Source organism: Rattus norvegicus, chromosome 14 (assembly GCF_021556685.1).
Source record: "Rattus norvegicus strain SHRSP/BbbUtx chromosome 14, alternate assembly SHRSP_T2T, whole genome shotgun sequence".
NCBI lineage: Eukaryota > Metazoa > Chordata > Mammalia > Rodentia > Muridae > Rattus > Rattus norvegicus.
The window spans coordinates 17,765,145-17,791,503 of record NC_141547.1 but is presented as its reverse complement, the minus strand read 5'-3'; the positions used below and the strand labels follow the sequence as shown (position 1 = coordinate 17,791,503).

At 37.5% G+C, this 26,359-nt stretch overlaps 1 protein-coding gene across 9 annotated transcripts in view; it reads right to left on the bottom strand.

Annotated features, from left to right (window-relative positions):
* The window catches only part of Ankrd17 (ankyrin repeat domain 17), a 136,933-nt gene that overhangs the window by 66,928 nt on the left and 43,646 nt on the right, over positions 1-26,359 (bottom strand). For all 9 annotated transcript variants that reach the window (NM_001401338.1, NM_001401339.1, XM_087582439.1 and 6 more), the window contains 3 exon segments: positions 95-242; positions 1,561-1,717; positions 7,472-7,625. In NM_001401338.1, coding sequence (NP_001388267.1) covers positions 95-242; positions 1,561-1,717; positions 7,472-7,625 — 459 coding nt within the window.

Sequence of the window (26,359 nt, the reverse complement as noted above, 5' to 3'; positions counted from 1 at the left end):
CAATGTACTAAAATTAGCGTGATGGACAAAAATGTTCATTCTTTTCTTAGTAGATGACAGAATTCTTTTCAAGGCTTATTTTCCTAGCACAAACCTGTGCAAGCTCATAGTATCCAGCAGAACAAGCGAGACAAAGGAGGCTCTCCCCTTCCTCAGTGTGCTCGTTCACACTTCGGCCTTCAATGAGTAATTTCCGCACAGCATTTACATCTCCTTCTGAACAGGCTTCTGCCAAACTGCGGCTACAATGAGAACAGCAAAGACCAGCATCACCTCGGGATGACAGAAAAATCTGCATCATACAAGTACTGGTTTTTCAGGTCATCTAATTAAAATTAACACTATTCTAAAATGCTTTCAATTATGTACAATCTAATAAATAGTGAAATCATAACAAAAATTAAAACAAAAATATAGATTAAACTTTTGTTCAACTACTAGAAATTTTATATGAAATTAAAAAAAATTCATAAAATATGTAAGATGCCTACTAATTATAAAAGTCTACCCAAGTTCTTTCATCCATAAGAGTCTCAGACAGAAGATGGCAGCAGGTAATGTTAATAAATGAGTAACTGGAAAGTATTTACTTCTACAACCGCCTCAGGGCCAGTGTCCTCTACCTTGGTGAGACAAAGTCTGCTCACTGATCTATGACAGGCTACCGGGCCCCCAACCTTCTGGGAATTCTCTCATCTCCACTTCCTGTGCCTGGCTTTACTTGTGTTTTGGGTATTCACACTCATGTCCCCACCCTTGCTAAGCAAGAACTTTACCCACTGTGCTATCTTTCCACACAGCTTTCTGTTCAAGTAACGGAAGAAAGAATGAGGTCAGCAAGGACTGAAAACTACAACGTACTAACAATACTTCTTCATGCTCTACAACACATCCATACTTTATGTATGAAGTACGACTTTCATTATATTGCATTAGAAAACCTTAAAACATTACTTATACTGAATCCTTACTAATTCTGAAACCACAGATACAAGGAATTATGAGACCCAAGTTAAAGTCTCCTGGCCTGACACATTCAGATTATTAGAAACAAGATTTATGATTTCTTTTTAAACAATAGAAAACAAATAATAAACCCCATCCTTTAAAATGATCTAAATTATACAAGTGAATGGACGAAAAGTAGTAAATACAATTGAGAGAATAGCAGTTACTTCTCTGTCACTAGTACATGAAAAGCAACATAAATGAAAGGTTATGTGTATGACCCTGTGTGTACAGGCCACTTGCGGGAGATGTCAGCACCTAGTACGGGTGCTAGGGACTAACTCAGTGCCTCTGAGAAGAGCAGCAAAGTCTGTTAACAAGGACTGCCGGCCAGTCCCTGCCAGCCTCAGCATCACTCACAAGACTACTGCACACTTACCCACTTGAAGATATCACTCTCGGCTTACTTAGACAACTGATGCTAATTTGACAGGTATGGTTTCTTATGCATACACACAAAAAAGGTATCTTGTTAGGTAGAAAGGCTTAATAAATATTAGTTATTATCATTCCTACGATCATGTGTATATGGAACACAAACAAAGCACTCACTTGTCCGACTGCCCTGCATTTGCTGTGCTCTCAGCTCTCATCCGGGTAAGTGCAGCAGCAGCTTCATCCAACGCACAACTGACAGACGATGTTAACCTCCGGAGCACTTCAGGGTCTGCGAAGGCTTTACCATCCGCCGTGGATAACTTGCCTATTCCTGTTACAGTAGGTTCACAGCAATATGCAAAAACCCAAGTGGAAACAAAGTAAAACTCAGGTTACTAAAATCTGTATGTTAACAAGTAACCTTCATCTACTATACTGTACGTACATGTCTATGATCTTTAGGTAAATAACTCTCTTGAATCTGAGAGTTTTATCCATGCCCTATGTTCTTGGATGCATGATCTAACACACGCTGGTTATCAGGCATGGGTCTTTCGCTTATGCTCACACAGACAGGCATCTTCTCTGACATATCTGCATGTCTTTGAGAGAAGAACTTATGTTCAGAGGTTGCTAAAAGATGCAGGTATGACTCATGAACTACCTACTTCTATCACCACATGCAGAAAATAAAGTCAATATAGAAGAGAACAGAGAAAAGAGAGTTCGAAAATATTTTTTAGCTTGCTGATGCCACGAAAGACATTTACTTTTTAGAAAATGCCTATTCTTGCTTTAAGACAATAGATAAAAGAATATATAAAAATCTATATAACAATCTCTTAAAAATTTAGTCCATAAATTTATCACATATACTCAAAATCTAAAATTATTTAGCATAGCAAAAGAAATAATGCAAAAGTAGAAGTAGCAAACAAAAGAACATAACTGTTACTTTTCCACATAGCCTTAACAAAGCAAGCTTACCATTACTAATATCACTGTTTTTTGTGCTGTTTAAAAACCTTGGACTGGAGAGATGGCTCAGTGACTGAGAGCACTTGATGCTCTTTCAGAGGACCTATCTGTTTACCAGCACCCACACCAAGCAGCTCAAACACCTGTACGTCTAGCTCTAGGGATCGGACACCCTTTTCTGACCTCCATGGGTACTTGTACTTATATGCAAGCAAGGAAGCAAGCAAGCAAGCAAGCAAGCACGCACGCACGCACACACACAGACACACAGACAGACAGACAGACAGACAGACAGACAGACACACACACACACACACACACACACACACACACACACACACACACACACACACACACACACACACAGTATCTCAAGCCCAAAGATGTGGTGATCTAAAATCTACTTTCTGGACAGACCATGCAAGTAACATATATATGCATCAGCACTTAGGAAACACTATCATAAGCCTTAAAACTAACAAAAAGGCCATGAACTTAGTAAAAATAAGCAGCTCTGCAAAATAACAGTATTTTATAAAAATAGGAAAAACACAAAATTCACTAACCTTATGAGTTTGAGTTTATATTTGTTTGCTTTTCGGTCTATAAAAATTTTATATCAAATATTGTATCTTATAAAACCTGAGAAGCATCTATGAGTTCACCAGTAACAAGATGTTTTCAGCAGTCAAACTTCATTTCTGCTAATGAAAATGTCCCAAAGATAAAGATTGTCTTGGTCTGATGGGATTGAAAGCTACAGTACAACTTGGCATTCCTAATGCTACAGGCCACAGTGTAAGCTCAAGTCCATTATGGCACCATTGAGATCAACTTCATAGATTTCAGAGTTGAGAAAATGAGAATTACCTCCAGGTTCACAGGCTGTTATCAACTCTAGAGTAAATTCCAGTCAGAAACAGCAGAAAGAAAACAAACAGTCTAGCACAAAGTGACCACTTATATGAAAACAATAAAAATCAATGTCAATATTCATCTATAACTCCTAATAAATTCTTCTGTTTTTCACACCAGGGTCTTTACTTTGTAGCTCAGCCCCGGCCTCCTGAATACTGACGAATGAATGGTGGGACTGCAGGGATCCACTACCATGTATACCCACAAAGGCAACTACTGGATAATCAAGAGGCAACAAAAATATTAATAAAAACTAATCAGCCCATGGTAAATTACAGTGACCTTACATTATTAAGCAGTGTGGTGGTCTGAATAGGAACAACCTTCATAGACTCCTATGTTTGCATCCTTGTCTCATAAGGAGTGCAGGAATAGGAAGTGTGGCTTTTGGAGTAAGTGTCACTATGAGGGGGGCTTTGAGGTTTCATATGCTCAAGCCACCTATGCCCTGTGAGGGACTGGTGATCAAGATGTAGACCTCTCGGCTCCTCTCAGGACCACACTACCTACACACTGCTATCCTTCCCACCACGATGATAACAAACTAAACTTCTGAAACTAAGCCAGGCCAATGAAAGGTTTTCCTTTATGAGAGTTGCCCTGGTCATGTCTGTTCACAACAACAGAAATACTAATACAATTAGCAAAAACCAAAAATAGAAATAGTATATGACCAGTTCACTCTACCCAACTTCAAACATTTAATTGGCTGAACCACTGGAGTACAAAACTTAACACAGAGAGCACGTTATGATATCTACGTTTGATTTAAGGATAAGAGATAATAAATGTTTTTCTCCCTTTCCTCGTAGATCTTAAAATAAGCTGAAAGCAAAAGGAATTCCATCCTTGATAAAACTAAGATACATCTTTAAATCTAAGCTACTACTGAGAAGGTAAATAGAATAGACTAAGTTGATACACAGCTAGTAAGAGAAATAAGGTGATTATAAACTCAGGACTTGAGAAACATCAAACTGGATAGGACCTAACTAGGTAAGGAGGAACAGGGAGGAGGAGCAGAGGGACACAGTACTCCTGCTCTGTCCTCAGCACCCTATCTCCCCTCATGGGACCAGCATGTGGGCAGTCAGGCTTATTATGCAAAGACTAAAACCTGCAAGTTTAATCTCTCAAGAAATCCAACAGACTTTGAGGAAAGACCTACACAATAAAACATTAGGTGATCCCAAAGAAATAAAAGCTTCTATGTGCAATTACAGCTAGGAAAACCAAACTGTTCCTAAAAAAAAAAAAAAGAAAAGAAAAATTAAATGACACTGTTATACATATCCTATATCCTATTCTTTTGTTTTTTTCCCTTGTGTTTAATTTTTACAAGTTTTTAGTGTTTGACTGTATGCATATGTGTATCATGCCCATGCGTGATGATGAGAGAGGTCACAAAATGGGGTCAAGTCCCCTGGAACTGGAGTTACAGTGGTTGTGAGCCACCACTTAGGTGGTGGGAATAAACCCTGATCCTTTTCAAGAACAATAAGTGCTATTAACCACTGAATCCATTTCTACAGTCCCTATCTCTCAAAACTACACATAATAAAATACATAGTTACGCTATATCAAACAGATTATCCTGGTAAGTCCAAACCAATCAGAAACTCATGAAAAGCCTGGAAATAACAAAGACAGGGAACTCAAGAAGTAAGGCTTTAAAATTGAGAGGATCCATGGATCAAGCAATGTAGAAAACCCTAAGAAAGCAAGAGGAAATCCAATTGAGTGCCTGTGAGACAAACTGATGATCTCAGAGATACAACGGCCAGGAACTCATTTTTCTCAACCACAGTGAGATTGGTAGTAAGCCTTCCCCCACAGCAGATAGGTAAAAACAGGTGATTTCAGTCCACAAGACCTTAAGGCTAGAGAACCCAGCCATATTATGTCCTAAAAATCTAATACGCAGAAATTACAAGGCAAAATCTTGTGGTTGCTTCAAAATAAATTACTGTAATTTCATAGGAAACCAGTGAGTATTTCATGGTTCAAAGCATCACTTGACAAGAGATATATGTATTATTTTTGAAATCTGCCTTTTATGTCATTGGTATTGGCTATAACAGAACTCAGGGATCACCACAGTCAAAGACATTTTTATGATTTGAAAAGACAACCCAATGCACTCAAAGACCAATTTCCAAATGCTACCAAGTGCTGGGAAAGCCCGAAAACAAGTTACAGATGAGGAAAACAGTCACAGCAGTAACATCAAACTTCAACTGAAACACTAAACAGTATAAATGGGCAAAGAGCTTAAAAGTATGTAAAAATGATTTTCTTTTTCTTTTTTTTTTTTCGGAGCTGGGGACCGAACCCAGGGCCTTGCATTTGCTAGGCAAGCGCTCTACCACTGAGCTAGTCCCCAACCCCTTAAAAATGATTTCTAAACTAAACTTTTAATGCATAAACTGCTATGCATAAGGATAACAAGACATTTTCACATGAAATCTCAAACAATTTAGCTCCTCACAAGAAAAATGAGGGAAGACGAAAAAACAAAGACCACCACCACCAACAACAAAACCAACAAAAAAACCAAAAAACCAAAAAGATTATACATGTAACACATCTTTCTGGAGAAAGGTATTCTAAGGCTGGAGAAATGGCTCAATAAAGAGTACCAGCTACTCACTCTAAAATCAAACAAGCAAAACCAAAACATAGAAAGTATAAAATAACTCATCAATTCCAAGCAATGACAGGATGTTTAGAAATATTATTAATAGTAAATTTCTATTTTTTTCCTTTGACTGTCTTTATGGCTGTGTTTTTAAGGAAATCCTTGAGAGATATATAGAAGAATTCATAAATGAGATTGCGTAAAGTTTAGGTCTATATTCAAAGACATGAGGGTACCAACAGTGGTAATGAGTAAATGATAAAACAAGATTACCCACGCACTGATACTGAAATTGAACATCACGATCAGAGGGTTTGCTATGCTATTCTAAGTTTTTGTGTTAAATTTTCCCTTAAAAAGGAAAAGAAGGCGACTAAAGAGAAGGCTCAGCGATTAAGAGGATGGCTGGTCTTCCAAAGGACCTGGGTTCAATTCCCAGCACCTATGTGGCAGCTCGCAGCTGTCTGTAAATCCAGTTCCAGGGGAAGACACCTTCACACCAATGCATATAAAGAATAAAAATAAATAAATAGTTTTTTAAATAAAGAAAAGAAATGACTGAAAGGAGAGAAGTGAAAAACAGAATGAAGAAGAAATTATGTACATTATCTTTTAATTAAAATAAATATGTTCTTAAAGGGAAAATAAAATCTACACTATAGAAATGACACAGTTTACTTTAAGAATCCAGCCTGCACTGTATGCAGTGCATGGGGGAAGGCTGTGCCAGCATAAGGTAAAAGTAAAGTAAAGTTCCTTCAACTATAACCTAGTATCACGTGTACTGTTTAAAGATATTAATACAGTTTACTCATTAATAATAATTTAGTCAACAGCACTGCAAATAACCTATGCTTCACTGAATCTTACCAAATGTGTTTTCCAAATAAAGTACATTTTAATTTTCTTAGATTAAAGAACACTACAGAATTATGCCTAGAGGCCTCTTTGGTTTGCTAGGTTAGGCTGGCCTGGAATGAAATTGAACTTGTAGCAAGCCTCCTGCCTCAGCTTCCCAAGTACTTAGATTATTAGTCACCACACATGGCTATGAGGCCATTCTGAACAATGACATCTTCAGGAAAAAGGCTGTGATGTAAAGAACAGAGTGTTAAAGCAGACTTGTTCAGGTACAGGACAAACAGAAGGCAGCACTTAGGCTGTGAATATGAACAGGGGAATTGCTAGTTTCCACTGCTTTGGGCATGACTTACTACTAATGAGAGTGTTTAGGAGGACACAAATTCCAATACTGAATCTATTAAGTACTGAAAATTATGTATATAAAAAACACTTTTTAATAGGGCTAAAAAGTGGGATGTAAATTTTACACTGATTGTATTTAATTCAATTTAAATTTGACTTAAATTTACCAATGTTAATCTATAGTGAATTTGATGGAAATGTTTCAGTAGTGACGCTTCTGTTGAAATGTAATCACTACTTATGTCACTACGTAAAACACACACACACACACACACACACACACACACACACACGCAGGAGGCTCGGCACACCAGAGGAGACATAATTACAAAGAACACAGCATACCTGCAGCTTCTAGCAAAGCCTCCAGTCTAGCTTGTGTCTCTGGATCTACTGTCCTGAGGTCAGCACCGTCAGCGGTGCCTGAGAGGAGCAACTTGGAAGCTGTTTCCAGCATTGGATTCTCCAAGTCATCCTGGTCCAAAATGAAAGACTCCACCTAAAAACCAAATACAAATAAAAGACAAAGTCAGGAAAGCAGGGAGGGGAATAAAAACAAGATCAGAGGTAGAAAAATATATTTACTATAATACCAATGATAAGTACAGTAGCAGTCGTAAATAAATTAAAAAAACCAAAGTCCATTGTTTAAGTAAAAAGAAAAATCAATGTTGACCACTTAAAGAGCTCATTATTCGAAGGGTGGTGGTGGACACCTTTAATCCCCAGCACTGAGGAGGCAGAGGCAGGCAGAGCTCCATGAGTTTGAGGTCAGCCTGGACTATAGAGTGAGTTCCAGGACAGCCAGAGCTACTCAGAAAAACTGTCTTAAAACAAAACAAAACAAAAATTAAAACAACATGAGCAAGAGCAAGCTTTTTACTTCCTGGAATCATATACATTCTCTCCAGTTTTGTGTGCATGAGCTATGGCTGAGCTTATGAACATGAATCCTGAACTTTCCCCATGCCAGCTCTTTATGGAGATGTTTAAGTGCCTGACTTGCCTGACTTTTTGCACTTATGAAGGACTAAGCCTCCACAAACCTCATACGAGAGCTATTATTAACCAGTGTTTCCATGTTAAAAAGTGAAATAAAATATTGCAGAAAGCACACTTATTAGTATCACTAATGATTTCATCGAAAGTCTAGCTATTAGGAATTTATTGGACTTAAGCAATTAAGAATTTCAAATTGTAAATTTATGCTTCAAAGTTTAACTTTATTTCATCATAACAATATCAATTTAAATGGCAGGTTCACTTTAATCACTTTTGAGAATGTTTGTCAAAAATCCAAATCTGATAGTGGCAGTTTACCAGTTGTATTCATCAGGAAAAAAAAAGCCATTTCATGAAAATATTTTCTTAGATTTCAATAAAATTAACAAAAAGAGGACTATAAAGATGACTTAACAGTTACAAATACATAAAGACTGCTTTTGCCAAGAATCCAACTTCAATTCACAGCATCTACTTTGGGGAGTTTACAAAAACCTACAAACCTATTCTCCTGCGGACATATCCACATATGTAGACACACCCGTAATTTCAAAAGATGGTAAAGTCTTTTTAAAAATAGTGAAAGTGAGATATGAAATATTTCCCTTATTTTACTCCAAGTGTACAGCAATGAAAACTATTTGTCTACATTGGTGCTTTCACCATATAAATAAGCATGTACTTATTTCTGGCTTTATAGTCTCAGTACAAATGTCAACATATCAAAAACAACTAATTAGTATTATGAGGATAATAAATTTGGCCCCCTGATAGCCTAAAATGATCTTTTAGACCCTGAGAAGGTTATAGATCATCTGTTTTGGATATACTCACTAGAAACAAACCAGAGTAAGTTGAGAGAAATTTGAGGTAGTAAAAACCCACCCACCACACCTGGCTTTTTGTTTGTTCGTTCGGTTGGTTGGTTGGTTTGGTAGTTTGGCTATGCTGCCAAATCCACATCAAAATCCTAAACTCTTAAGAGCTCATATTGAGAAGCACTGTAAGCCTAAGCAGACAAGAGCACAGCTGGCAGACATCTTAAGGTGCCTCCACATAGCTCTGCAAAAAGGACGATAAAAACAGAGTAAAGGGAGCAAGAGAGATGGCTCGGTAAAGTCCACTAGAATACTCTACAGAGGACCCAGGTAATTCCCAGGATCCACACATAGTGGCTCACAATTACAATTCCTGAGACCTTCTTCTGGCCTCTACTAGAAGCAGGCATGCTAGTGTGCACAGGAATGCATGTAGGCAAACACTGATGCACATAAAACATAAATTAAGAACACACACACAAACACACACAAAATAATAAATAACCTAGGACAGCAAGCTCAGGCCTACTATGTAAAAGGACAAAAGAAAAAACAATGAATTTGTAAAGCATTATAACACCAACAGGGTGACGTTTTTACCGCCTACAAAAGTCGCCACCATGCATGTTATACAATTCCATTCTCAAAGAGAGCGAGAGCAGCACAGCTTTACTTCAGCCTAGAGTGTAAGAGGTCAGGGTGGAGTACGAGTTCTACTTCAGTGAGAGAACTTTTAGGTATGGTGTGATTCAGAAATGTCTCTGCACTCTAGAACAGAGTTTAAAAAGAGAATTCTCTCGAAAGAAAATATTATGCCCCAAAAATGGCAAAATACAATCTGCTGAAATATCTATCTTAACTTAAATGTGATGAGAAAATAAAAGAAAATACAGTAATATCAACAGAAATGAAGTAAACAGATGGATGTTAGCTTTAGAAAATAAAAACTCAATTCAAAGGTATAAATGACAGGTGCCAAATCTCTCTAAAAGTATTCCAAGTAGAAAAGAATAATTTTGACCAAAATAACCAATCTGTATAAGATGAGAGAGGAAAATAGAACGTGCCACTAGCAGACACACGTGCAATTTCAGTCTGATTTAACAAGGAAGAATTCACAGCAAGAGAATTCAGGATATTGGTTGCAAGGTGGTGGCTTAAAGTCCCCCATATTATAATGTATCATTGCTAAGACTAATGTAAACTTACCAAGATAACAGCATTTTACTCAAAATGAGGGATTTTCTTTCTCATTAATTTTCTTGGTACAACCATGACTAAAAGATACAGAGTATAGAATAACAAACAGTGTCCTATGGCATAGGAAGACACCCCCAGTGGGAAGGACTAGCTGTGCAAGGCCTATGAGATGGCAAAGGGCACTTGCAGCCAAGACTGAAGGTCTATGAGCAGAGCCCATGTCCTGGGGGAGAGATCCACCTCCCAGCAGCTGCTCTCTTAACTGCTATACATTCACCATGGCCAGTCCTCTACCCCACGTCAACCATGTATTACACGTATGTGTGTGTGCTCACACAGTTTCTATGTGCTGTGAAAACAAACATTAACTTACATGCACACCCAACAAATATAAAAATCTACGTTCAGTAATCCTCAAGCTGGGAGTGAAAATCTGGGCTGCTGAGATGGCTCAGAGGAAAACTGCACACAGGCCCAGCTAGTGAACTGGAGTCCAATCCCTGGGCTCCACACAGCTGTCCCCTGACCGCCACAGGCCCACCGTGAGGTCCACCTATGCTCCTTTATACACACACACACACCGAATCGTTTTAAGATTTTAAAGTTGCCAGATGATCCTCAGATTCTTCCCTTTCTGAAAACCTTAGGGTATATTTGAAGAAAAGCTAATTATAAAATCTTATATGAAGAAGGGAACAAAAATGGTCGCTGATTAAACACATACCACTGACATCCTATATTCAAAACTGTTTACTACTGTACATTTTTATATCATTTTATACATTTTTATACATCAATGTATAAAAACAACTTTACTATCTAAGAACTTATTTAATTTTAAAAGAGCATGTATGAATGGCCAATAATACTAGAAAAGGGATATAACACAGCATGTGTAGGGTGGTAAAAAACTACATACTAGAGAAAAATCAAAACGCTGCTCCTGTAACACCGTTTTATCCTTTCCTCCATTTGTAGGCTGTAGCTATAGAGCTTATTCAGCAAGCCCCAAGTCCCGAGTGCAACCGCCAGACTGGTAGGAAGAAATACTCAATATTTCTTTTCAAATAGATTTGTGTGCTGCGATGGTTTGTATGTGCTCGGCCCAAGGATTAGCACTATTTGGAGAAGTGGCCTTGTTGGAGTAGGTGTGTCAATGTGTTTGTGGGCTTAAGTTCCTCACCCTAGCTGCCTGGAAGTCAGTCTTCCACTAGCAGCCTTCGGATGAAGATGTAGAACTCTCAGCTCCTCCTGCACCATGCCTGCCTGGATGCTGCCATGTTCCCGCCTTGATGATAATGGACTGAACCTCTGAGCTGCCTGTAAGCCAGCCCCAATTAAATGTTGTCCTGATAAGAGTTGCCTTGGTCATGGTGTCTGTTCATAACAGTAAAACCCTAACTAAGACAGAAGTTGGTACTGGGGACTGAGGTGATCAGCCTGACAATGCTTTTGTTTGGAAGAATGGATTTAGAAAGCAATAGAATGCTTTAAATGGCACTCAATGGGCCATCCTACTAGAAATATAGAAGACTTGCTGGAAGTGGTTTGAACTGTGCAGACCTGGCCCAGGTTTCAGTGGAAAATTTCAATATGTGGCCTAGAACCTGTTTTTGAAGTATTTAGGTGAAGAATGTGGATGCTTTTTGCCCATGTCTGAAGAGTCTGCCTGAGACTTAAGGTGAAGAGACTCAAATTAATTGCATTGACAAAGGAAGTCTCAGAAACATTCAACATAAGACTTTATTCTCTGGTTGAGTCTCATGAAGAGCATTTTAAACAAGCATAGCAAGCTTAGAAAGGTAAAATATAAAATATGTGGTTCTAGTATTAAAGAGGCACCAGGAAGTGAAATGGGGCCGAATCCTGTGTTCAAAGATATTAAATTGCATTAAGGGAATGAGACTTTGGGGCAAGATCCAGTTTAGATCCAGGCATGGAAACACCATGTTTCCTAGGAAACAGAACCATGCAGATCTCTGAGTTCAAGGTCAATCTACAACACAAGATCTAGGATAGCCAAGCTTAGGTAGTGAAGGAGTCGGAAAACAGAAAACTGGTGATTATGAAACAGAACAAAGGGGCCAGCCATGTTCCAGCCCCAGCAAACAGCAGAACTTGGCAGCTTTGACCATGTGGCTCTGGCTTTAGAGTCCAGAATAGAAGGGACTACTGGGACAATTGATACTGGTCAGCTTAAGCTAAGAAATTAGTGGTGATTAAGAAGAGACCAAGGGGGTTGGGGATTTGGCTCAGTGGTAGAGCACTTGCCTACCAAGTGCAAGGCCCTGGGTTCGGTCCCCAGCTCCGAAAAAAAGAACCAAAAAAAATAAAATAAAATAAAATAAATAAATAAATAAATAAATAAAAATAATGAGATTTCCTTTTGGGGTTGGGGATTTAGCTCAGTGGTAGAGCGCTTGCCTAGCAAGCGCAAGGCCCTGGGTTCGGTCCCCAGTTCAAAAAAAAAAAACAGAAAGAAAGAAAGAAAGAAAGGAAGGAAGGAAGGAAGGAAGGAAGGAAGGAAGGAAGACAGACAGACAGACAGACAGACAGACAGACCGACCGACTGACCGACCGACCGACCAGCATCATTGTGGTGAAATCCTCTGAGAAGTGGTTTCTGAGAACACAAAAAAACTGTACTTAGTAATGTGTAAGAGTCATTCAGGTGGTACTGGCCCAGGACAAAAGGGGTCATGCAAAGGATTTGAGGCTTGGTACCATGAAGAGAGCCCATGAGAGGTTACTGGTTGAAGCCTAGTTGCAGCAGAAGATCCCAGCATACTGGAAACGCCAGCACCATGGTATGATCACCAAGAACAGCAGCAGTAACAGAGAGGATCAACCTGAGTTTAGCATGATACACAGAGATGGAAAAATGATGCCGTCCCTTTGGAGGATGCCAGAAGACCATGTGTGGATCCCAGACAGTGAAAAAGAAGCTGTAATACTGAAGCTGTCTTGGAGACCCCAAGACTTTCTAGATGACAGAGTCATAGGATATCTCCAGAGGAAAGCTGCTAACAAGGAGTGGGACGAGTCCAGTAAAAGGCGTTTGTTGCAGCCAACAAAGATGAAAAGAGAGTTGGGGATCTGAAAACTGCTTTGACATCAGACATGGAGATGCAGAGTTTGGAGTTTACCCAGCTGGTCTGCTGTCTTGATTTGGGGATTACAGCTAAGTGATTGGATGGATTTCAGAAGAGACTTTTAACTTTTTTTAACTTTTAACATTGTTGATATTGCTATAGACTATAGAGACTTTGAAAGTTGGTTAGATATGGTATCTAACCATATGGTTGGTAGATATTATGGTTAAATATGACCCCCTAAAGACTCGTGTTTGATTAAGCCTGTGGGGCCAGGGACTGGAACTGTTGGAATAGATGTGGCCTTGTTAGAGTAGGTGTGTCACTGTGGGCATGGGTTTAAGACCCTCATCCTAGCTGCCTGGAAGCCAGTCTTTTCCTAGCAGCCCTCAGATGAAGATGTAGAACTCTCAGCTCCTCCTGCACCAGGCCTGCCTGGATGCTGCCATGTTCCTGCCTTGATGATAATGGACTGAACCTCTGAACCTGTAAGCCAGCCCCAGTTAAATGTTGTCATTTATGAGACTTGCCTTGGTCATGGTGTTTGTTCACAGTAGTAAAACCCTAAGACATGTGCTTTTCCTAATAAATACAGAAAGAATAACATAAGAGATTTAATCTTATATTCAAAGTAGCCTCTTATTAAAATTAAACTAGAATACGCATGTATACCTCCTTATTCTAAGCTGAAATAGTGCAGATTAAAAACTGAAATTTGGGGGTTGGGGATTTAGCTCAGTGGTAGAGCGCTTGCCTAGCAAGCGCAAGGCCCTGGGTTCTGTCCCCAGCTCCGAAAAAAAGAAAAAACCCTGAAATTTGTTTCCACTAAAATCTAAGTCATTTTATAATTTCTATAATTCTTGACCATAACCACCTTGTAGAACATAAATATTTTAAATGATCAAAATAAGAAAATTAAGTAGTACTTTAATTTTTGCAGTACTGAAAATTGAATCCAGGCCCTTGTTCATGTAATCATTCTGCAACTAAGCTGTGCACTTAGACTTTTCAACTATTTTCTTATTCTTTCTTTAAATGAAACATACACTTTCATAAAGTGTAAATAAATGCCATTAGTTATCCTTTAAAAGTATCAAAGTTAATGAGTGTTTAAGCATGACAACTCTAAAACATGTAAAATATGTAAAAAATACTGGGGATGTATTGTTAGAACTAAGTATTTTATAAAAAGATATTACAGCCAATGTTTTGTTTACGTTGAGAATTCCATACATAAGCACTACATTTCTGTACTCCCATCTCTCATTCTGTAATTTCAACTCCTCCAATGTCTGTCCTCCAATCTTCATGATCTCATCTGTAATTGTTAAATCATCACCACACACAAATGTATGAATGTATGCCACGTGTATACACAACCTGTGAGACTATTTACCTTTGCTTATTATTTACACATGCCCAAGGCTCACCACTTGGGACTGGACACAGTAAGTGGGAGCTTGTCCCTGAAGAAATCTGCCAACATTAAATTCTTGAAAAATTTAAAGACAGAAAACTGGAAAAGAAATCTAAGAGTCTTAGAAATAAATCACAAGTCTAATTCAGTGGCAAATGGCAGGTTCCTAAATATGTAGTGGAGAGGGCCCTAGACCCACTCATTCAATACTCTTTCTACCAAAAACATTCCATGCTAGACTAATAAGAAGCTGCACGTTCATAGAGCTCTAAAAATTCTAACTTTCAATGTTTTATTTAAACAAGGCCCCTAAATAAACTCTTTACTAAAGACTATAAGTAAAAAGTAGTGTTATCAAACATTTTAGGCCCCTGATAGCGTCTCATAGGAAGCACTGTTCTATTAAATTCTATTCATTTCTCTTTGGATACATATCCCACAGTGCATGTACAGAGGTCAGATGACAACTTGCATGTGTCAGCTGTCTTCTTGTATCATGTGGGTTCCTGGAACCAAACTCAGGTCATCAGGCTTGGCAACAAATGCCTTTTAATCCACGGAGCCATCCCTTCCCTATGAGGTTGTCTTGACACCACCCATTCCACACTAAATAATAATCTAGAAGGGTTTTAGAAATAACTGTTTTGAGCTAGTCCTAAGGTATACCAGGAGATGAACATTTTCCCTCAACCTTTACTTGCCAGGTGTCAGCAGTAACTTAACAACCAAGTCACATACGTGGACACAGTCAAATGACTCCTTGGAAAAGAAAAACTAACTTCTCAAAGCCTTCCCACACAAAACAATCCACAAATCTGAGGAGGTAGAGAACCTCTGAACTAAACAGAAGCAAATATAAATCTAAAATGTACAACAGTTTACAGTAAAATCATTTTTTTCCTACTAAACAGAATGGGAGCCAAGAGTAAAGAACTGTTCTAAGCTAACAAGACTTAAGTAACAATAATAAATCATAATACAGGCCCTATCTGAAACCTGGCTTGTGCCAGCCAACAGGAGAAAGAGGGCATTTGAGATATGAGAAGGAATAGGACTATGTTTGAAAATATACTAGTTCTGAGATAGTCCCATGTATCTCTGAATGGCCTCAAACTCACTGTGCAGCCAAAGATGATCCTGAACTTGGATACCCCATATCTGTCTCCCAAGTGCTAAAATTACAGAAGTATACCACCATGTCCAGTTTTACGCACTACCAAGGATCCAACTAGGTATTTATGCTTTGTGCATTAATGCTTTATTTAAACTTTATAAATTTATATAAATCTACTTATTTATATTTAAGCTTCATATATGCTAGGCAAATACTCTTATCGAATAAGCTTCGTCTCCAGCTCTAGAAAATTCTGATGTCCAATTAGAGCTACATACATGAATAAGGAAGGCATTCTGGACTAGTCTTTTTGTGTTTGTTAAAGACTTACTTTGTAGTGACTTTACTGCAAGAACTGCTTCAGTTTTGTTTGTTTTTAAAAGTATTACCTCTATTCGGTATAAATCTTTGTATAGATTTGTACATGTGTGTTCATATGCAATTTTTAAAAAATTTTAAAAATTTTCATTTTCAAGACAGGGCTTCTCTGTGTAGCTCTGGTGGTCCTAGAACTCACTGTGTAGACCAGGCTGGCCTTGAACTTGGGAAATTCATCTGCCTCTGTGTACAAAGTTGAGGGATTAAAGGTGTACACTACCACTGCTCAGTTTCAGAAATAATTAATTACTAAGTAAAATTGTTCTATTACGTTCTCTCCGATGACAAACCAATGTTAAATAAAATAGTTAAATAGTTAAATAAAAACCAAGATCTTTTAACAATGGTAAAATCCAAATAAATGTTAATACTAGTAAGTTATACTCCTAAGTCCTATTATACTTAAAACAAAAAAGAACAGTCAGTCATATGGTAATTTGAAGTGGCAAAACAATCGGACCAACTGTGAACATCAGCAACTTAAACTAACTCTTTACTCAAAATATAGTCATTAACCTGTGCAAAGGATAAGAACAGTAGACTTTAAGAAACTGGACACCACATATACCAACACCACTAAACATACATTTGCCACCACTTGCCTTGTGTTCAAAGCAATAAGCAGCTATTAGAAACAGAAACCCAAAACATAACAATCATTGTCTTACATAAATACACAATACAGAAAGACATGTCAAGTGCAAAGAAGTATGAAATATACTTCCTAAAAAGAACAGTAAATAGATAGGAAGACGGCGACGACACAGAGGAAGAAAACAATTCTCCACAAGCTAGGTAAAAAAGCACATATGAGGAATAAGGCACTTTGTTCACAGTTTATACCAAAAGACTTCACTTACGCAAACATTTTCAGACACATAATTAAGAGACCATGAAAATAGTTGTTTTAAGTAAATGTAACTTCAAAAATAAAACCTATTAAGAATTCTAACATATCAAATATAAGGTTATGATAGGAGAGAAGCTTAGGGTATGAACACAAGCCTATTTAAATTGGAACTATGTGGAATTCAGCATTCTGCACTCCTTTTGGCACTACTAGTCACCAACTATTACCAATTTTGTTCTTCTGCAACTCTCCTGGCAAAAGTCTGGATATTAAACCAAAAATGTAGGTTTCAAGAAAAGTAGCTTATATTTTGACTAAAAGGTTCACTAAAACTGTCCAGACTAGTGAGATGCCTCGGCAGGTTGAAGTACTTGTCTCCAAAGCTGAAGACCTGAGCTTGGTCCCCAGGACCTCACGGTGGGAAGGAGAGAACTGATTCCCAGAATCACTCTCCTATAGTCTGCACACATAATCAGTGCATCAATAAATAAATACACAGTAAGGAAAAAATTCCCTTCCTTTGGTTTGGTTTTGGTCTTCTGGAACTCAGGTTGCTCTAGACCTCTTATCTGGCTAAGAATGATCCTCCTGCTTCTACCTCTGTGCTGAGACTACAGGTGTGTTCTGCTGCCACCATAACCAGCGACAAATGTCCTATACAACAATGACTTTGTATTTGCTCCACAACAAGGTGTCTGCAATTAACAGTTAGTCATATTTAATCCCTCCAAATAAATGTCTCTGATGGAATTTTTATGAATCTACTTTTAATCAGTGTGTGATTCTTATAATCAATTTCATAATTTCAATGGAAAAAATAGTGTATTTATACATACAGAACCTCTAATAACTATACTTACATAATAAAACATAAAAGCATTAGCTATTTGAAGCTGTGATCATGAACTAAAATCCCTAAACTCAGATACCCTATTTAGTGATATTCAATATGACAGGTTAAATAAACATATTTTAAGTATTTCTGAATACTGATAGAATTTACCATTAAGAAAATATCTACTGCATATAAAAGATACTAAAAAACAGAATGGAATGGCAGGTATAAAACTTAAGATATGAAGGCTGGCAGGGTAGTACACACCTTCAGTCCTAGCACTCATGAGGCAGAGACAGGCTAATAATCTCTGTGAGTTCGAGGTTAGCCTGGTCTAACAAAGTGAGTTCCAGGGCTGTTACACAGACAAACCTGTCTCAAAAAAACAAACCAAAATCAAATTTAAGGACAAATCTGAATCTATGATGTTATTGCCGTGGCTGACTGCTAGTGTAACAGAGTGGCCTGAGACTAGCTCACAAACCCCACGTAAACACTGTTTAATCCTAACTTGTCTTTCAAGGCCAAACAAACAAACACTTATTCGCACTTCCCAGTTCCCTGGATACAGTAAAGCAGCCTCATTGTAAAGCTAAGTATTTATAATTAGTCATTACAATATTCTTTTACAGATGGCTCAGAACTGTAAGAGTGAGACTTCAGTAAAGTATTACAATTGTTAACTGAGTTAATCATTTTTAAACTAATATAATTCCAAAGATTTTCAGCAGTAAAATTATTTTTAAAACATTTGAGATCTTGAAAAGTCAATAGGGCCAAGGAGATGGCTCAGCCTGCAGAAGCCTGACAGTCCAAACCCCAGAACCCACATAAAGGTAGGAAAAAGACAACTCCACAAAGTTGTCCTCTGACTTCCATGTACATGATGGAACAATAGTGTGCCCACAAACATCACACTCATGCAAACAGAAACACAATACAAATATATAAAACTCCTTTTTCTTTTTTCCTTAAAAGAAGGGCTTTCTTTCCTTTCAGCTCCCACCATACCATGCAGACTGAGGAAGACCTGGCAATTCTAGGGCCTCTTGAGCCCCAGCTGCCGGGGCAATCAGTAAGCAAGCACAAGCACCTAGAAGATGGGGTGCTGGTGGTGTGCTTCACAAGATCAGCTTCAATAAACACTGTCTGGGTGACTGGCAAAGCTGGTAGAGGAATTACACTTAAAAAGGAACCGGAGTTTCTACCCAACTGCTAACCTATCCAAATTGCGGACACTCATCAGGAAACAGGCTCACCTGTATGGTACAAACCAAGGCTGGAGCTGTTCCCCCCTGAGGTTTCCAGCCCTGTAAATGGGCTACATTCTGGGACAAGAACACAGCACATCATGGCGAAGGCCAAACTCTTCAGCGAAGAGCTGAGGATGAGATTAAAGCTATTGGGAAGTGCCTATGTCCCGGTAGCTTGAAGCCACAGAGGGTGATTAAATGCTATTATTTCCCACACAGCCTGCGTGTGTAGGTTCTTTGGTGACGGGTCAGCTGATTAACAGTCAGAATATATGGTGGAGAGACACAACCCATCCTCACAATCAAAATACTTCAGGATGTGTGCGTTTACTTAAAGTAGATTGGATTCCAGAAAACAGTTGTGGATTCATAGGTCCCTGTGTATATTCCGAGTCTTGATACTCAAAAAACTGATAACAATATTATCTCAACCCGATTGTATCTCATAAAAAGCCAGAACAAAACAAACAACTTCTGAGGGCCGAGGAAGAAAACTCTGGCACTGCAGAGATGGCTGAGCAACATCCAGAGGGCCAGGCAGGCCGAGCAGCTCCCCACACCCACACACCAGCAGTTCATAACCACTGACTTCCTCCAGAGGACCCAGAGTGCCGGCTTCTGCGGCTCCCACATTCACACCAGACATATACACATATACATGTTTGTTTGTTTAAAGAGTAGTGGGAGAATTCAAATAAAATGTTTAGGAGTTAATGAATAGTCATGGTTTTAAGATAGAAGTTAGAATAATGAAAGTGAACACGACTAAAATAATTCAGATTTCAAAAGTTTGGAAACAAAGCATTACTAGTCTAGTCCTGTATTTTACACTTGAAACTATCCACATAATAAATATTATACTGTTACTAACATCTACTATGTAAGAATGTACTAGTCATCAGTAATAAAATTAACAGCCTTCTTGACAGAAGTGACACAAAATATGACTTCTCTTTTTAAGCTTCAAGGTGCTTATCTGTCCACACGTCAGTCTAAAACCACTAATGTCTTCCACCATTAAATTTTTAAAAATTATAAACTTATTAAGTAGACTAATCATGTTTAAAATAAAGCAAAGTTATATGGTCTAAAACTTCCAGTAGATTTTTCTTTTAACACACACACACACACACACACACACACACACACACACACACACACACACAGAGAGAGAGAGAGAGAGAGAGAGAGAGAGAGAGAGAGAGAGAGAGATTGATTTAAAGAAAAGGAGTTGAAAATAGATAAAAGAGCAATCACAATCAAAGGATTATCAGCTATAAAATAACACAAAAAAAGTTAAACAGGAAAAACATCTTATAATACTAGGTGACAGTGGGCACATCCAGGGTGGTTCAGTCATGAACATACACAACAACCTACTAGAACTACATGCAGCAAAACAAAACAGCAACGTGACAAATTTTCCATAGACCTCTCTAAAATGATGACTATGCACATTATGCAAAGGCACAGAGCATTCAGAAATAAAATTAACTATAACATTTAAAGTAAAATAGATGAACAAACATATCTGATCATACACTAGGAAAAAAGAAAACTCAAAAGATTTGAAAAAGATGACCTTGCAATTTATGTTATGAGGTTAAGTTCTTGATCCAGAAAATAAACAGGATATGAAATATTAATAGTATGCTATTTGAATTTCTTTAAAAAGAAAATATCCACTAATTAATAATGGAGGGGATAAAAATCTAAAAGGAAATTATTTTCTGAAAGATTTGACCAAAATCATTTTCCTTAAAGAAAAAAATTAGAGCTTTAAATCTTAGATTTTAACATTACAAATCAGGATGTATAAAGCTGAGACTACTTGGAGAACGACTCTAGCAAAAGCAAGTGCAGCTATGTCAACTGTCATGGGCAGAGTGACAAAGGACATGCGCGGGGAAAAGCATGCGCCAACAAGTGCAGACGCTTAAGAGAAATGGATGGCATCCTACAGAAGTGGCCATTAATGCTGCAGTAGCCTAATATTCAGGAAATAGGGTATCTTAATTACAAAAGCCAGAAATTACATGGGAAAACAAGCAAGCTCATCACAGAGCCCTATCAGAAAGCCCAAACAGAATCCTACACCCAAAAAGTAAATGTAACACACCTAACACTTTTTAAATAAAATACATATACTGGCAAATTATGTCCACTATAAAAAGAAAAGGTATTTATAAGAAAGAAGCTACAAGAAATTCCGAAGCACGGTTGGTTGTTTTCTCCCTCTGTGGCCTGCTTCCTCCCTCCTATCTGTGCACTCTTACCTTCCGAGTCATACTACCTAATCCATCCAGACTGTCCTCTGCACTTCTCTATAGCAACCATCCTCTCTCCCTTCCTACCCAATACCACCACAGCCTGAGAACACCGCATTCCCACTTCCTTGCTTCTTGTTTCTCTCACAAGTCAGGAATCTTTGTTACAACCATACAAATACATCACTGTGGTGGCAACTGCCCTGACATTAACTTGTGGCAGTTTCTGGCATTATCTAAATATATCCTTGAAGGATATTTAAAATAAACTAAATTATGATCAACAATTATAAACATGCAAATCACCACACTAAATATCATAAGTGAAAAAGAACATGGACCATCTCAACGAAACTGTATTGTTAAACTAAACCACTGCCAGGCACGGTGGCTCACACCTTTAATTCAGCACTTAGAAGGCAGAAGCTGGTAGGTCTCTGAGTTCAAAGTAACCCTGTAGTACATGATAAAACTTCCTCATAAAATAAAGTATCAATGGCCATAAAAGTACCTGTTAAGTCAGAAAAAATGCTTTGTTCTCTATTAAAAAATCCAGAGTATATATAAGCTTAAAAATGAAACGCATTTAATTTAAATAAAGACACTCAAATCAGAAAGAATAGTGGCTGTTCTGAAAACCTACCAAATATGGAAGACCAGAAAAAAATAAAAAATGAAAACCAAACTACTGCTAAGCATAACTACTGAAAAAGAAATAACATAATTTACAGAAAATTTAATTATCCTTCAAGAACTTAAATAGAATCAGCAAAATTAAATTAATAGTAAGACTAAAATAATAATAAAAAATAGCCTTCCTACAGGACAGCAACAGCTCATTAGAAAATAATTCTTTAAAGCTATTAGTCACAATAATAACAAAAGCTAAAGATATTCAGGAAAACACCTAACAAAAAAGTGTGCAAGAGCTATAAAAGTAAATTTTAAAAATGTATAAAAGTGTACTGTGGAACACAGAAGAACACCTAAAGAAACGGAGAGGCGTACCATGGTCCTGGGTGGGAAGCCTCAAGAGTGTAAAGATGTCAGTTCTCCCCAAATTAATCTGTAAATTCAATGCACTTCCAATCAAAATCCCAGAGGGATTTTTAATGGAACTTGACATGTTGACTCTAAAGTTCATCTGGAAGAGAAAATACACAAAAATTGCCAAAAAAATTTTTGGAAAAAGACAATGGGGAGGGGTGCCCTACCAGTTGTCAAATATAATATGTAATGAAAATAATCAAAACTATAGAGTACTGAATCCAGAGCACAAGATCTGGGACTTAAAATATGATCAAGATGATTTCCATGTTAATGGGAGAAAAGAAAGTATCGATCGACAATTTATTGTGGAAGAAATGATTATGAAGCCTGAAAAATTAACTAGACCACTACTATGATTACTAAAAAAATTAAGATGAATTTAAACCCACGGGGATACACATAAAACTATTGTATAAGAAAATGTAAGTTAAAATACTCTGATACTGTTGATTAAAAACTCTTTGAGAAGACACACGAGAAGACTGGCAAAGTTTTGACAGCATAAAACTAAATCTAGAAACTTCACAGGGTAGGTTAAAATGTCACAAACTATAGCATATTATGTTGATAAGAGAATCAAAGAAAATTTAAACTTTTACTAAGGGTAAAATGGACAAAATTTATGAATAATTTTTAATAGAAACATAAAACTCCAGTAAGTATATGCAACTTTATTGAGAAATACGATCAATACAAATTATAATAAGGTATAATTTTATACCCACTGGCAAATAATGTCTAAAAGTTGATATGTCTGGTAGAATATAAAATTTTAACAATTAAATTTTTCTTCCTAGGAATTTTACCTACAAAAATATTTGTCCATCTAAGAAAGAAATGTATGTACACGATTGTTTACTACAGTAGTGATCCCACAGAGAAAAGGCTATCTGTTACTTCATACATGTCAATACAACAGTAGTTACACAGATTGAAAATAAAACAAGAAGTGCTTGTGGGTGGAGCTCAGAGGCAGGATATGTACCCAGTATAACCAGGGCTCCCCTCCTACCCTCAACACCAACCAGTGTGCCTGTCACCCTTCATCGAAGTAGGCTGCAAAACTTCATACTAAACACTACTGGCTCCTTCAGGTATCGCCATCCTCTGCTCACTTGAATCTAACAGAAACCTTATTTTCTTGCACTAGAACCGAGTTTTGACATTATGCATAATATATAAAAATATGTATCAAATGAATATGAATACTGAAGTACAAAAGTTTCTATAGTTATATTAGATCGTAAAACTATACTACAGAAAATGTGCTGTGTATCTTATCTAAAGTATATATACACAGTCAAGACTGATAAACCAATGTTATTAACAGATAACAAAAATAAAATAAAATCCCCGAGGTGTGGGGAGCGACACATATAGATAAAAAGATGGCGCTGACATCCAGTGGTCGTTTGTGGTAAACACCCACAAAGCACATGTGTTGACATTTCTCCGACAGCTATCAGGCTGGAGTGATATTCATGCTAATGAGATATTTCATGCTCCACCAATCCCTAGAGGACAAGTATATAGCCATAGCCTGTTTTGTATATAAGGCTGGTGCCTTTGTTGCTCGGGGTCCCCGTATCAACAATGAGGTGTTCCTACAATAAAGGCTGTTAAAAATAATCCGACGGTGTTGTGTCTTCCTTGCTGGTCGCGGTGGATGTTACACTGAGGAAATTTTGTCTCTTATTTATCTACACTCTTCTGTACTGCTTACCTTATAAATCAGGGGCTAGCAGTTAAGAGCACTCATTGTTCCTTCCGAGGCCCCAGGTTTAGTCCCCAGCACCCATATGGCCACTCAAACAAACCTAATTCCAGTTCTTGGCTATCTGGAGCCCTATTCTGGCCCTCCTGAACAATACATGCATGCAATGCACTTACATACATGCAAACAAAACACGAATGTACATGAAACAATAAAACATTTAAACAAACTAACAAAAATGACCGCACATTCTTTCTTCTATTATGTGAAACAGCAAAAGAAAACCTTGGGAGTTTAGGCACTAAAGAATCAAAAGTAAACATAAGTCTCACAGGCCTTATGATCCTAGCATTCAGGAATTACTGGTTTTCGGCCCGACTGAGCTACATAGAGCTGTCTCACCACTACCTCCAACCTCATAGGGGTAAAAGAATTATTTATTTCTTTATTTTTAGCAAAAATACCAATAGCTAGTATTTCAGTTTATATTATTTGAAATATATAAAATTAACTTTCAACTTGCTACTACATGTCATTCACTTAAAAGCATGTGTATATCTAATTTTACTTTGTTTGCTTTTGTTTTTGAGAAAGGGTCTCAGGTCGTCAGGTAGGCCCTTGAACTCCTGATCCCTCAGCCATCACCTTCACATGCTGGACACCATGCGATGGACACCATCACATCGTTTCCCAACTAATCCTACTACTATTTTGAGATAGGGTCTCTCTGTTAAGTTCTGGCTACCCTGGAGCTCACTATGTAGACCAAAGTGCTGACCTTGAATGCAGAGATCCCCTGTCTCTGGCTCTAGAGGACTGGAATACACCTCACCCAGCCTAATTATTTTCGAATGAAGAAAATATTAGTATCAAATCAAATACTGCTTTTAAATTTATTTATGCTGTACACATTGGTGTTTTGCATACATGCATTTCTGTGTGAGGGTGTAGGGACCCTGGAACTTCAGTTATAGACAACTTTAAGCCCTATTTTGGGTGCTAGGTATTGAACAGTCATAGTCCTCTTACCCACCAAGCCATCTCTCCAGCCCCCCCAAACCAAGTACTGTTAAGACTCAATTCAATCATGTTATTCAAGTGAGAGTTAAAAAGAAACCCAAGTATTATGTTCTCTATTCATATGTCTCCCTCTATATCCAAAAATTATTCTATAAGGTTTACTTATAGAGCCAAAATGCCTATTGTATTTCTCAATTTTTATTGGGTTTTTCATTACTGATCTATAGGAAATGTGAATGCTCTGGGAGCAAGCCCTTTGAGTCATGTGGTTTGCTGTGGGACTTTAACTAGTGGGTTCCTCTCTTTTAGGCATTTTCTCAGTAGCATCTGAAAAACAGGCTTCTAATACTGTTCAAGTTCAAAAGTCTTGTTTTCTTTTATGTTTATACTGTATCCTATCTAAAATATACTTACTTATCCAAGGTCATGAAGATTTTCTCCTATGCTTTTTTTCTAGAATGTGTAATGTTCTGTCTTTTATAACTACATTCATGATTCATGGTGAATTTTTGCATATATGAGTTTTGAGCTAATCTATCTTTCTATAAAAATGATACTTGAACATTTTGGCACCATTGATTGAGAAAACTACTTCCCTTACTAAATCACCTTGGCACCTCTGTCAAAAACTAAGTCATCATGAGTATTATGGACCTCTAAAATTTCAAACTAATTCATTAAGCTGTATGTCTCCTTTTATCAATGTAACAAACCATCTTAAAAGTATGGCTTTATAGTCCATCATGGTTAATAAAATTTTATTTCTAATAAGTCTTAAATTTTTCTTTACTTTTCAAAAATGTTTTGGACATTCTATAGCTTTTCCTATTACAAATATTAAAATGTCACTGCCAAACCTAAAGACCCCCACTCCTCCTAAAAAACTTGGGAGTTTTTGACTGGAATTGTATCCATTGTATATACACCACGAGGGGATTAGACATCTTTCACAATCTTAGGTTTATAATCCATTTATGTTCATTTTTTGAAGCCACCTTTGTTTTCACTGAAAATTTTTTAGATTTCAACATATAAACTGCATTGTTTATTAAGTTTGATTCCTAATTGTTTAATATTTCCTAGTGGCATTACAATTGTACTTTACAAAGAAATCACCCAGTACCATTACTGGTGCTACACTGGCTACCAAGTTTTTCTGATGCGCATCGCGTCAGATTCTCATAACCAGCTTTTAAACAGCTGGTATCAAGCTTGAACTTTTC